The sequence below is a fragment of the Microtus pennsylvanicus genome, chromosome 7 (assembly GCF_037038515.1).
Source record: "Microtus pennsylvanicus isolate mMicPen1 chromosome 7, mMicPen1.hap1, whole genome shotgun sequence".
NCBI lineage: Eukaryota > Metazoa > Chordata > Mammalia > Rodentia > Cricetidae > Microtus > Microtus pennsylvanicus.
In genome coordinates, this window is record NC_134585.1 from 57,531,797 (window position 1) to 57,546,035 (window position 14,239).

At 48.1% G+C, this 14,239-nt stretch overlaps 1 protein-coding gene across 1 annotated transcript in view; it reads left to right on the plus strand.

Moving 5' to 3' along the window:
* Kif6 (kinesin family member 6) overlaps positions 1-14,239 on the plus strand; it is a 324,667-nt gene that overhangs the window by 122,188 nt on the left and 188,240 nt on the right. The window contains exon 10 of the mRNA XM_075978949.1: positions 7,452-7,555. Within this exon, the coding sequence (XP_075835064.1) occupies positions 7,452-7,555 (104 nt within the window). The remainder of the gene's footprint in view (positions 1-7,451; positions 7,556-14,239) is intronic.

Sequence of the window (14,239 nt, forward strand, 5' to 3'; positions counted from 1 at the left end):
TTGATTTATGGAAAAATAACTCCTGTTTTATCAAAGCAACTTTTATGCAAGGAAATCATAGATACATAATTCAATTCCCCACTTTGAATATATTTTTCCTTTGTGTTTTGTGGGTTCTCTGCAAAGGAAAAGCAGCATTAGGTCAGCTCAGGCCACTGTCGTGGTCTGAATTCCTGCTCCATCACCTACCTCTCCCCACCTCAAGGACAGAGGGAGAGGAAGGAAAATGAATAATGGGGCTATTGGTCTTGCCCTGCCAGCCTCAGAGAGCCTCGCTTTCCCTGATGGAGAAATCAGTGGGTGAATCAGGAGCTTCCTTGTGCCCACCTTGGTCAGACCCCAGCATCAGAGTCCTAGGGAAAGGAACAGAATACCAAAGCAGAGTCAAAAGAAAATGCACCCCTAGGGGATGTATTCTGCTGTCCCTGCCTCTCCTGCATCCCAAGAGCATCACTGTGACTGCCCCTGCCTCTCCTGCATCCCAAGAGCATCACTGTGACTGCCCCTGCCCCTCCTGCACCCAAGAGCATCACTGTGACTGCCCCTGCCCCTCCTGCACCCAAGAGCATCACTGTGACTGCCCCTCCTGCACCCAAGAGCATCACTGTGACTGCCCCTGCCCCTCCTGCACCCAAGAGCATCACTGTGACTGCCCCTGCCCCTCCTGCATCCCAAGAGCATCACTGTGACTGCCCCTGCCCCTCCTGCACCCAAGAGCATCACTGTGACTGCCCCTGCCCCTCCTACACCCAAGAGCATCACTGTGGCTGTCCCTGCCCCTCCTACACCCAAGAGCATCACTGTGACTGCCCCTGCCCCTCCTACACCCAAGAGCATCACTGTGACTGCCCCTGCCCCTCCTACACCCAAGAGCATCACTGTGACTGCCCCTGCCCCTCCTGCACCCAAGAGCATCACTGTGACTGCCCCTGCCCCTCCTACACCCAAGAGCATCACTGTGACTGCCCCTGCCCCTCCTGCATCCCAAGAGCATCACTGTGACTGCCCCGGCCCCTCCTACACCCAAGAGCATCACTGTGACTGCCCCTGCCCCTCCTGCATCCCAAGAGCATCACTGTGACTGCCCCTGCCCCTCCTACACCCAAGAGCATCACTGTGACTGCCCCTGCCCCTCCTGCATCCCAAGAGCATCACTGTGACTGCCCCGGCCCCTCCTACACCCAAGAGCATCACTGTGACTGCCCCTGCCCCTCCTGCATCCCAAGAGCATCACTGTGACTGCCCCTGCCCCTCCTACACCCAAGAGCATCACTGTGACTGCCCCTGCCCCTCCTGCATCCCAAGAGCATCACTGTGACTGCCCCGGCCCCTCCTACACCCAAGAGCATCACTGTGACTGCCCCTGCCCCTCCTGCATCCCAAGAGCATCACTGTGACTGCCCCTGCCCCTCCTGCACCCAAGAGCATCACTGTGACTGCCCCTCCTGCACCCAAGAGCATCACTGTGACTGCCCCTGCCCCTCCTGCACCCAAGAGCATCACTGTGACTGCCCCTGCCCCTCCTGCACCCAAGAGCATCACTGTGACTGCCCCTGCCCCTCCTGCATCCCAAGAGCATCACTGTGACTGCCCCGGCCCCTCCTACACCCAAGAGCATCACTGTGACTGCCCCTGCCCCTCCTGCATCCCAAGAGCATCACTGTGACTGCCCCTGCCCCTCCTGCACCCAAGAGCATCACTGTGACTGCCCCTCCTGCACCCAAGAGCATCACTGTGACTGCCCCTGCCCCTCCTGCACCCAAGAGCATCACTGTGACTGCCCCTGCCCCTCCTGCATCCCAAGAGCATCACTGTGGCTGTCCCTGCCCCTCCTACACCCAAGAGCATCACTGTGACTGCCCCTGCCCCTCCTACACCCAAGAGCATCACTGTGACTGCCCCTGCCCCTCCTACACCCAAGAGCATCACTGTGACTGCCCCTGCCCCTCCTGCACCCAAGAGCATCACTGTGACTGCCCCTGCCCCTCCTACACCCAAGAGCATCACTGTGACTGCCCCTGCCCCTCCTGCATCCCAAGAGCATCACTGTGACTGCCCCGGCCCCTCCTACACCCAAGAGCATCACTGTGACTGCCCCTGCCCCTCCTGCATCCCAAGAGCATCACTGTGACTGCCCCTGCCCCTCCTACACCCAAGAGCATCACTGTGACTGCCCCTGCCCCTCCTGCATCCCAAGAGCATCACTGTGACTGCCCCGGCCCCTCCTACACCCAAGAGCATCACTGTGGCTGTCCCTGCCCCTCCTGCATCCCAAGAGCATCACTGTGACTGCCCCTGCCCCTCCTGCATCCCAAGAGCATCACTGTGACTGCCCCTGCCCCTCCTGCATCCCAAGAGCATCACTGTGACTGCCCCGGCCCCTCCTACACCCAAGAGCATCACTGTGGCTGCCCCTGCCCCTCCTGCATCCCAAGAGCATCACTGTGACTGCCCCTGCCCCTCCTACACCCAAGAGCATCACTGTGACTGCCCCTGCCCCTCCTACACCCAAGAGCATCACTGTGGCTGTCCCTGCCCCTCCTACACCCAAGAGCATTGTTGTGCAGAATGAGAAAGGTTCTATTATCTGGATGACAAAAATTAGTTCACAATTTATGGAGAACAAGAATATAAAACATTGGAAGTATATCTTTAATGTCTTTAACTTTTGCCAGAGAGACTTTTCTTTGAAGACTCTGAAGGCAGAGGACATCCGCGTGTGTTTGATGTAGGTCTGTGACAGATTTAAAGTAAAGAGAAATTGGGAGCAAAAAGCTAATAGCTGATAATTGAAGTGATTGCCGTGGTTCTTCCTAGTGCTGACTGACGTAGTGACTGCCAAGCGTGGCTTGCTACGCTCTGTATTATGGCACCTTAAACCACACACTGTTGCTTACTATTTTAGTGTGAACCTTGCCTGTAATACAAGTGACAATCAAGACTTTGTCCTAGGGGGCAGGAGGGGTGGCTCAGCAGTTACGAGAATGCACTGATGTTGCAAAAGATCCAAGTTCAGTTCATAGCCCTCATGTCAGGTGACTTGCAGCTCCAAAAGCTGATGCTCCAGGCATTTTCATGTGCCTGCACTCATATGCGCATGCCCCTCCATTACACATAATTTCTAAAATGATACAATTAATCTGTTTTAAGGAAGTGTTAAAAGAAACCACTTAAGATACAACTTGTTTGGGATTTCCTGTGTCTTACTCTTAGATTTTAATGGCAAATATGGTGTCACCCTGAGTGATCAGAATCACCAAGCACCAGTACTTCAAAGCGACATGGTAATGGCAGGAACATGAGCTGGACAGATTCCAGAATGAGTGGACATGGGCCAGGATCTCCCCAGATGCCTCTAAGTACACAGGAAATCTGTAGGACGCATGGTCATAGTAATAGTAGTTTGGGTTTATAAATCTTTAGAAAGTCTAGAGCCGGGGGATGACTCAATTGATCAAGTGCTCACTCTGCAAGCATGAAGTCCTGACTCTGACCCACAGAACCCACCTCAGAAAGCTGGTGTGATCACACACTTGTAATCCTAGTGCTGGGGAGGCAGGGGGGGATGATTCCTCGGGCATGTGCACCCGCACACATCCACAGGCACAAGGACATGAAGACTAAAGCATTGGCGTCAGCATAGAGAGGTGAAAGTGAATGACCCTTGTCCAGAGGGTGCTGTTCTGTGTAGCTCAGCGGTTTCTCACTGTGTTTTTAAAGGAGGCCAACAGGTAAAACATGGTGCCCTGCGGATTTAAACAAAGTCCCTGGAGCCTGTGTCCAAAATGCTCTTGTGATTTAGAGGGGTTGTTGGTTCTGTTGATGTGGTCAAGGGAGCCTGAAACTCATCCGAATAGATCTCTGGAAGCATCTTTAGAACATGTTACCTGCAGACAGGGGAGCACAAGGCTGCAGCTGTCCTTGAGTGTGGACAAACAGTGTCAGCCCGGGGAAGGAAGTCACAGTCCTGGACCTCTGCTTCCCTCTCTAACAAAACCAGCGAGGAGGGAGCAGGGAAGATAAATCTATTCCCCGATGTGCGATACCAGTGAGGCCATCTGCCACATCCCTGACCAGCAGGACTGATGGCATGTGTGAGTGAGCACAGGTGCCTGTGGAGGTCGGAAGAAAGCATCAGATCCCTTGGAGATGGAATTATAGGCAGCTGTGAGCCACCTAACATGAGTGCTAGAAACTGAACCCAGGGTCTCTGAAAGAGTAGGGCCTACTCTGACCCACTGAACCAGCTCTCCAGCCCACAAGAAGTATTTTCTTGAGAATTTAAAAGCTTTATCCCTCCTTCACATGGGTTTGAATTCACATACACAAAACCCCCTTTGTCTAAAAGGTTGTTTGTTTAATGCTTTTGTTTTATTTGTTACGGGGTCTCACTCTGTAGCCCTGGCTGGCCTGGAACTCTCTGTGTAGATCAGACTGGCCTCAAACTCACAGAGATCTACTCACCTCTGCCTCCTGGGAAGCGATCCACAAGTGAAGAAGTGAGAGAATACAAATTATTGGAAAAGGGCAGGAGGTGGGAGGGAGAAGAGCTGATGCTGACTTCGTTAGCCAGTTTGGGGACTCCAGTTCTCAAGGACGGCTGCAAACAGATGTCTCATCTTTTTACTAAACTGGGGTGTTGTATTGGCTGGCTTTATGTCAATTTGACACAAATTAAAGTCATCTGAGAGGAGGGAGCCTCAGTTAAGATAATCTACGATTGGACTGTAGGCAAGCCTGTAGAGTAGTTTCTTAATTGGTGATTAATAAGGGAGTGCAGCCCATTGTGGGGGTTGCCCTGGGCTGGTGGTCCTGGGTTCTATAAGAAAGGTGGCCAAGCAAGCCATGAGGAACAAGCCAATAAGCAACAGCCTCCTCCACGGCCTCTGCATCAGCTCCTGCTGCCCAGTTCCTGCCTGCGTGAGTTCCTGTCCTCAGTGCTTTTGATGATGAACTGTGATAAGGAACTGGGAGGGAAACAAGCCTGTCCTCCTCATGCTGCTTTGGTCACACTGCCTCACCCCTGCAGTAGTGGCCCTACCTAGGACAGGTGTCTTTAGATTGCATAGCAGGAGGCCAAAGGGTTTGTGTATAGAAGTGAGGAGAATTACATTTCATAATTGTTGATCTGTCAAGCTTTGGAAAGAAACTTATAAATGGATTATAAATTTCTTATCCATTTTTGTTGCGTTTATCATCACATAGACATATTGTCTGCATAGACAATAACATGATCTGCAAGTATAGGCAGATGATTTTCTTCTTTTCATCGTCTCATGGCCTAGCCAAGAATTTTAGCAGAATTTTAAAGACATTCTTGTCTTGCTCTTTCTGCCGCTCATTGCTACAATAAAGGTTTACTGTAACTTTTTGGTTGATGTTCACTTATCCTCAGCTTGACTGAATCTTTACAATATGTCAGTGAATTCTTGATATGATCAAGTACGAGTTTTAGAAAAATATTTGACAAGTGTGTATGTGTGTGTATTTGTGTGTGACTGGAGGGCCCAAGGGGAGTCTGGAAGAGGGTGTGATCCCCTGGAGCGAGAGGTCCAGGCAGTTGACCTAGCGTAGGCACATATGTTCTGGGACCTAACAAGTGATGAGATTGATCAATATTTCTCTTTTCAACTGTGCATGTGATGGATTGTCACATCCCTTTAGTCAGCTTTATTATGAATTATTTCAGATATACAGAAAGGTACAACAGAAAAATCGACACGACTTTTTTTAAGCGGATGCCATGTTTCTTCATCTTAAGACGACATCTTGACCTATTAAACCTGTCACTCCATGCACCTCCCTTTTTTTCAGTGCTCATTTGTGTATTTTTAAATAATAGCCTATTATTAACTTCCTGAAGCAAGTCCAACTGGATTATAATACTAAATACTCTACTAATGATTATGTGGTTATAATATGAACTTGGTAAAACAAACGTTGGCAGGCTATATCAGCTTTAGCTGATCTTTGAAATGTAGTTAGCAAAACTACCCAACCAATCAACTAAGTAAATGTCAATTCTCCTCACTCCCTGCCACTCCTTTCCCTTTTCAGGAACACCATCCACTTGTGTGTGTGTGTGTGTGTGTGTGTGTATGTGTGTGTGTGTGTGTGTGTGTGCGCACACGTGCACGTGAACATACGCGTATGTACAACTGTGCATGTGTTCACAGAAGTCAGACATTGGCTGTGTCCTGCTCCTATTTTCTGCCTTTGAGACAGGGTTTCCTATCACCCCAATAAGGACTGATAGCCCCTGAGTCCCAACAACTACCCCTTCACTCAGTTCTGATGCAGTGGCATCTGTGTCCATGACCTGAGTTCTAAGTGGGTGATGAGATTAGATCTCAGGTCCTCATGCTTGTGTGGTAAGCACTCTTACCTGCTGAGCCACCATACGCCACACACACACACACACACACACACACACACACACACACACAGAAGCCTTTTTTTGGGGACACAGTCCCTCACTGAGCAGGGACCCACCCCGCCCCCAGCATTGGGTTACACACATGCACTACCACACCTAACTTTTGCCCATGGGTTCTGTGCAAAGGCAGATAGCCTACTGACTGAGCCATCTCCTGAACTCCAGTGAATTCTGATATATTTTATTGGAATATTACATGCCCTTGAAAATTCATGATGAGGAGCTGCATAAAGCAATATAAATGAGCTCAAATTACGTGAAAACAAAAGAAAACAAGATGCAATTACATGAAGAAATAGGATGTTCACATAGTTTAAGGCAGGCAAAATGATATTCTCCTTTATTAAAGGGAGCATGCATTGGAGCATGCATGAGGAATAATGTATGATGTGTAAGTTTTTTCATGACTCTTAACTTCATTATAGCACACTCCAGGAAGGACAGAAAGGGAGCAAGAGAGATGCCACAAGTTGTGTCTGTAATGGTTTATTGTTGTTGTTTTGTTTCTGTTGTTATTTTTCGAGACAGGGTTTATCTGTGTAGTCCTGGCTATCCTGGAACTCACTCTGTAGACCAGGCTGGCCTCGAACTCACAGAGATCCGCCTGCCTCTGCCTCCTGCGTGCTGGAATTAAAGGTGTGCACCACCACCACCCAGCTTGTAATGTTTTATTTGTTAAAAAATACAGTTCTAGAGTTATTTAGTCCGAATATTAATGTTAGGGACACTAATGCCTTTTAAATTGTTCTCTATCCAGTTTTGTATCCTAAAATAGTTAATAATTTTAATTAATTAACCACCCATGTGTGCACACTTAATGCAATGTAGAGTCAGAGGACAATCTGCAGGGGTCACTTTCCTTCTTCCACTGTGTAGGTCTGGGTCCCAGGGACTGAACTTGTGTGTCAGGCTTGTCCCCAACCATTGCCTCATAACCTCCAAAGCTGTGTTTTGCTGCCACTGAGGTTGCGTTGGCCAGAGGTGGACATGTGCTCTCCTTCTTACCCCTGCACAGATGATTACCCGCTTGCAGAAGGAGATTGCTGATCTGAAGGCGGAGCTGGCCATGGCCACTGGGGAGTGGAGGACCGAGGCCCTCACGGAAGAAGAGCTCCATCAGTAAGCACAGACTCACTTCTCTTTTCAACAGAGTAACAGTTGAGTTCTCCATCTGCCTCAGAGCCTGCTTGGTCTCCTGGGAAGTTCAGAAACCTCACCAAGGTGCCAGTGAAGAGAGGGGGTTCTCCATGGGAAGTGGGACAAGGCTGGGAATGGCTGTCCCAGGCCAGCGCTGTGAAGGGGCCGCAGACTGGGTGTGCCATTACATACACCGGCTGCTTGGAGCTGTGGGTCTCAGGTCTGAGATGAGAAACAGCCCTGGTCTCACACTCACCTGGCTTCAGGTACCAGCATCTATCATGCTAGAGCAAAGTCTCTCCTTTATAGTGCTGGCCCATACATTGCAGCTAAAAACTCCCATTTGGCACAAAAGCCAGCATTCAGGACTTTGTCTGAGTCTGGTGTTTTCACACCAATGGGATTTGCAGCCATGTGGTACATTGTCCTTCATTCTGTGTGAGCTGTGGAGGTGGCCTCTGTTTCTGTGTAAGGGTTGCTGTGATGCAGATGCTGGACAAGACTAAGGAGTCAATGTTGGGCTCCACTTTCAAATAAGAAGTAGAGCTGGGCTGGAGATGTAGCTCAGTCATAGAGTTTGTCTAGCATGCTTGAAGGCCTGGGTTCCATCCCCTAACACTGTACACCTATAATACCCACACCGGGAGGTGGAGACAAGAGGATCAGAAGTAAACAATGGAAAAAGCAGTTCTCTGTGAACTGCTGAGTCTTGAGGCTGGCACAGTGTCTCAGCAGATAGCCATGCTTGCTGCCAAGTCTAATGGCCTGAGTTCAGTCCTAGACTAGGGGTAGAAAGGGAGAGGGATTCCTCCAAGTTGTTCTTTGACTTTCTTCTTCTCACTGTGACACACCATATACACCACACACATACACGTTACACACATACACACCACATACAAACCATACACACCATTCCACACATGCCACACACACACACCACATCACACGCACACATGCACAATGTGTTAAAAATAAACTATAGAATCCCTGCCTGTGAGGGCTGACTGAAGCATGGAAAGTCTTCATCAAGCTTTCTGCTGTGATAAAAACTTACTTCTCTGGGATCATTCCTCCTACATCTAGAGTTTAACAACACAACAGCTCCACAGCTTCCCTAACAGCACCACTGTATAACATGTGTGGAATTAAAGTCAAATACACTGTACCAAGTTAGTTATTAAGAATTTCATCTCAGGACTGGAGAACTGCATCAGCAGTTAGGAAGTTCCTAGTCCAGTTCCCAGCACCTACATGCCAGCTCACAACCATTGTGACTCCTGTTCAAGGGGGTCGGATGCCCTCCTCTGGCCTTTAAGAGTACTGCATACATGTGGCACACATACATGCACAGAGACACATACACATAAAGCAAAAACAAACAAATAAAAAATAATAACGTTACTTCTTGAAATGACTCAAGATAACCTTGATCCTGAGGGGATTTGGCTGAGAGTCAGGTCACTGTGCTGCCCCCTCTCCTCAAAGAAAGGATAGTGTTAGCTTGCCAAGAATCACCAGCATTTGATCCAGCCAGGAAAGTAAAACCCCGTAGGCCTGCAGCAGAGGATTCTGACATGGGGAAATGGGTGTACAGAGGATGGTATAGCCAAGATGCTCAGCCATTAGTAAGGCATCTTGGAGGTCAATAACGGTAGGAGCTGGGGCGGGGGACAGTGTGATTTAGTGGAATGTTTTTTTACTGTAATAATTTCTAGGAGTCAACTTTGGAAAGAAAAGTTTTGTTTTTAGCTCACAGCTTCAAAAAGATGTGTTTCTGTGCCTGGCTTGGGGGAGACCATAATGGTAGATGGCCACAAAAGAGAATAGCTGCTTAACTCATGATGGTGCCCAGCAAGCAAAGAGAGAGAGTAAGGAGGCACAGGCCATGGCAAGATAAAGTACCAAGGACCTTCTCCCAGTGATTGACTTCATCCAGCTATGCCCTGCTTCTTAAAGTTCCCAGCATTTCCCGAAATAGCATTGTAAGCTCGAGACCAAGCTTTGGAAAAAGGAGCTGGAAGAGGATACTGTATTCTTTCTATCATCAAGAACCAAGAGCTGGCCCCACCCCACAGGTCTAGAGCGCGGGGAGCAGCCCCACAGCATAGGTGCCCTGTTGAAGAACTGCAGCTGCTGTCTGAGACACCATCCAGGAGACAGCCCTGGCTTCCTCTCAATCCAGGCACCATCTCCCATCGGTGCCCAAATTGGCTGAACTTATCCAGAAGCCAGCTATTAAGCAAGTCAGGGAATATGGTTGTCTCTGATTCTGAGTCGGGTAGGAAAAGAGTAGAAATTGGATCTTAGGGGACACACGAAGTAAACACCAGTGCTCTCCTGAGGGAGAGAGTGAAGGGAAACGAGATTGTGACAGCAGATTAAACACCGAAGGACCCCTAGATCTTACCTTGGTTTCTGTAGAACCATCAACCACGGAGATGCAAATGCCAGCCTAGACAGATCCAGCATAGAGGGCAGAGGGCTGGCATTCTTTTCTATGCGTGAGTAGTTCTTTCATTCATCTGCCATTTGTTACTAATCTTGTGATCACAGAGCACAAACATGGGCTCCGAAAGGAATGCAAAGACACACAAAGCCTACAGTTAGCTCTCATGGGGTCCACAGCACAGGGGTGGTGACAGACATAAGCACCAGGGATGACAGGGTGTTGAAGCACCACGAGAAAGTATAAACAGGGCAGGGTGAGAATGTGGCCATAGCACAGTTGCTCAGGCTCAGAGCCTCGCTGAGCTAGGTCAAGTCTACTGACTGTAATCTTGGGCAGTTCCCAGAAGGGTCACTGCTGTGCAATCAGGCACAGTGTCTCCTTGGTGATCTTTCACCAGCAGCTAGGGACATCATGGGCTGCAATCCCTGTTTTCCTGCCAATGCAAAGAGCTTCAGAAGCACCAGTGTCCGGGTGCCTGTCCAGAATGACAGTAAGAAGGACTCTTCTGGGCATGCTGTTCTTCATGTTTGTGGCATTGTGTTTGCCACCATTAACCAATTACAAGTACTTCCTCACCCTAAAGGTGATAGGTAAATGAGAACTTGCCTGCAGTTCATCCTGGTATTTGGCACCATCAGCCTGGTTTTTGTCTTTCAGGCCCCTAGATATTTACTCGGAAATGGGAATCCCCTTCAGTTCTCCACCCACACTCTCCAAATAGAGCATGGAGGTCAGGGTGCAGTAGATGAGACAGCACCATAGCTCAGCTGGAATAGCCCAGCTCTTGGCAAGTCTGCTTCTCCGTCCTTCGGGTTCTCAGGCACATGGCAAGTGGCATGGCCTTCCTCCTGGGAATTCGCAGATACTGATGGGTCTGGCTTTGTAGCATGTTGGGCATGCTGGGCATGTTGGGTGCCCTGCTCACATTCAGTCCCAGAACGCTTTTGAACCATTGCCCAACAATTCCTTGGTGAATGTAAATATTTGTTGGATTGACTTGGATGCTTTGATTGAAGAGGGTCTCAAACATCAGCCTCCAGTTAGTATGATATTTTTAGTTTACATCTTTTTTTTTTTTCGGTCCTTGCTAAATTTGAAAAGAGACAGCTGGACAGAGGCAGTATAGCCAAGTCAGTGTTTAGACAGAGCTCCCTGGTGCTGACTTGGATGTGACGGAGCTGCTGAGCACATGTCTTTGATAGAAGAATGAGCTAGAGATCTCTGGCTCTGCTAGGCGTGTCATATCCTGGCTCATGATTTTGAGCAGCACTTCACTCCTGGAATGAAACCTAATTGGATCTTACCAGATCAAGTTTGCTCAAAAATGTCTAGATCTTTCCCTAACAGAAAAAAAAATGCAGATTAGTTAATATTTCTGCCAAAGTTTATGGAGAACATCTTAGATGTTAATCATTTTAATGGGTACATCAAGGGGCTAGTAGAACAAGATCCAATGATAATTGTGGGGAATATAATTTTACTGGGGAAGTGTTGCACATGTATGTACACATGCATATGTGTACGTGCACCTACACAGCAATGCATGTGCACACAGGAAGCAAGGCAATCATGGAAACGATCTATGTTCACTGAGACTTTTTACACATACCTACTGGGGATTGGGGTGTGCACACATCACAGTTTGCATGTGGTGGCCAGAGGACAGTGTGTGGGAGTCAGCCCTCCCTTCCACCATGTGTCACAGTGAATTAGAATTTGCCCCTAATATGACTCTGTGTTTAACATCTTCTGCCTGCTATTTTTCTTACAGGCCCCTAGATATTTACTCAGAAATGGGAACCCCCTTCAGTTCTCTGCAAGCCTCCACACTCTCTAAATGGAGGTGGGGTCTGGTGCAGGAGACAAGCTGGAATAGCCCAGCTCTTGTCAAGTCTGCTTCTCTGTCCATCACCATATAGCCAAAGATGGGCCTTGAACTTCTGATTCTCCTGCCTCTCTTTTCCAAGTCCTGGGATTCAGCAGGTACACTGAGCCTGGATAACTTTTTCTTCCCATTCCTCTTTCTATTTGACACTTTTAGCTGGGCACTGGGGATGGAACTCAGAAAAGAAACATAAAATATTTCATGTATAGAGACTTCAAATAAAAAAGAAATGGGGAATGAAAATATAAACAAGAGTTGCCATTTAGTAGGGTTCCCGAAAAGAATTTGCATGGTAGGTTCATGTTATTTTAGGACCACTCTTCCATAGGAAAGGGCAGATGTTAGCTGTCATAAGGAACAGAATGGTGTTTGGGTGAGACTTGAGTGATGGCAATGAAGATGGAAAGGAGACAAACCAGAGACTGTGTGATGGAAGGGTCAGTAGAAGGGTCTGTTGGAAGTGCCACAACCCAAGGAAGATTGCAGGGGTTTATCTGGGCACTGTGGTACTTTCTGGAAATCCCAGCACATGGGAAGCGAAGGCAGCAGGAACAGGAGTCCAAGGTCATCCTTGGTTACATGGTGAATTTCAGGCAATCCTGGTGGCACGAAAGCGTGCGCGTGTGCGTGTGCACTCACACATATACTCTCTCACACACACACCTCACAAAGGGCAGAAATGGAAGCCACAAGGGGTGATGAGCTTCCAACGCTAAAGGCACATGGGGCAGGTAAGCTCTTACTTGGATGTAGGTTGAGAGTGGAAAGTTAAATTTGTGAGAGTGATGAGCATCAGGATGACGTAATACTGAGTTGGGAGTGAAGACCAACACCAGATTTAGGGTCCTGGAAGTGCGGAGTCATGAGCCTCAGGATTACACTTCAGATCCAAGCTCCCCAGCCCCCCACACCCTGGTGAAAAGGCGCCTGAATGTGCCCTTTTATTTGGTTGCACAGCTCTTTCCTTCCGATTTTATTTTTACATTTAATTAAATGTTCCATTTATTGGATTTTAATGCTGGCAAATAACCTCCCTTTCTCTGTATTTTAGGGTGTTAGTAGTAAGCACTCTGTTGTAATAGGAGCAGCGGGCTGCTTCCCGCCACCTGGCTAGCTTTACCCGAAATAATTACACGGAAACCGTAATCTTTTAAACACTGCCTGGCCCATTAGTTCCAGCCTCTTATTGGCCAGCTCTTACATATTGATCTAACCCATTTCTAATAATCTGAGTAGCCCATGAGGTGGCTTACCAGGAGAGATCTTAACCTGCATCTGTCTGGAGTGGGAGAATCATGGCGACTCACTGACTCAGCTTTCTTTCTCCCAGCATTCTGTTTTGTTTACTTCACCCACCTAAGGGTTGGCCTATCAAATGGGCCTAGGCAGTTTCTTTATTAATTAACCAATGAAAGCAACAGATTAGAAAGAAATTACTCCGACATCAGCACTCTAAAAAGATTGAACAGCAGCTGAGAGCTGCTTGGTGATTAGGAGCACTTGCTGCTCTTCCAAAGGATCCGGTTCAGTTCCTAACACCCACAGAGGGCAACCCAAGCTCCAGGGCATCTACCACCCTCTTCTGGCCTCTGTGGGCACCTATACACATGTGATGTATGTACATGTGCTCAGGGCTCAGGCACATACAAGCATAAAGTAAAAATAAATATTTTTAAAGATAACAATGAAATAATAAAAACAAGCTTACTCTTTTATATCGACTTGACATAAGCTAAGTGTCATCAGAAAGCAGGAAGCCTCAGTTGAGAAACAATTGTCTCCATAAGAGTGGGCTATAGGGCAGTTTCTTAATTAGTGCTTATTGTGGGAGATCCCAGCCCATGGTAGGTGGTGCTGCCCCTGGGCGGGTGGTCCTGAATCTGTAAGGAAGCAGGCTGAGCAAGCCATGAGGAGCAAGCCAGCAAGCAGCACTCCTCCATGACCTCTGCATCAGTTCCTGTCTCCACGATCCTGCCCTGTATGAGTTCCTGCCCTCACTGCTTTTGATGATGAACTGTGAATGAAATAAACCCTTTCCTCCCCATGCTGCTCTTCGTCATGGTGCTTCATCATAGCCGTAGTAACCTTAACTAGGCTAACAAGTTACTACAATGTATTTGCTTGGGTAAAAGTGACAGATTCATAAAAGACACCGATTTCCAAGTTCACTAGGCAAAAATAGACACCCTGTGTCTATAGAAGAAGGTGAATTCATAGTAAAAACTCTCCAATGAGGAAACTCCAGGCACGCAAGGCATCCCTTAATATGCCCTAGAGTACTTCAGCTACAAGTACAGCAGCTTTACCAAGCTTCCCGCACAGCAGTGCATGC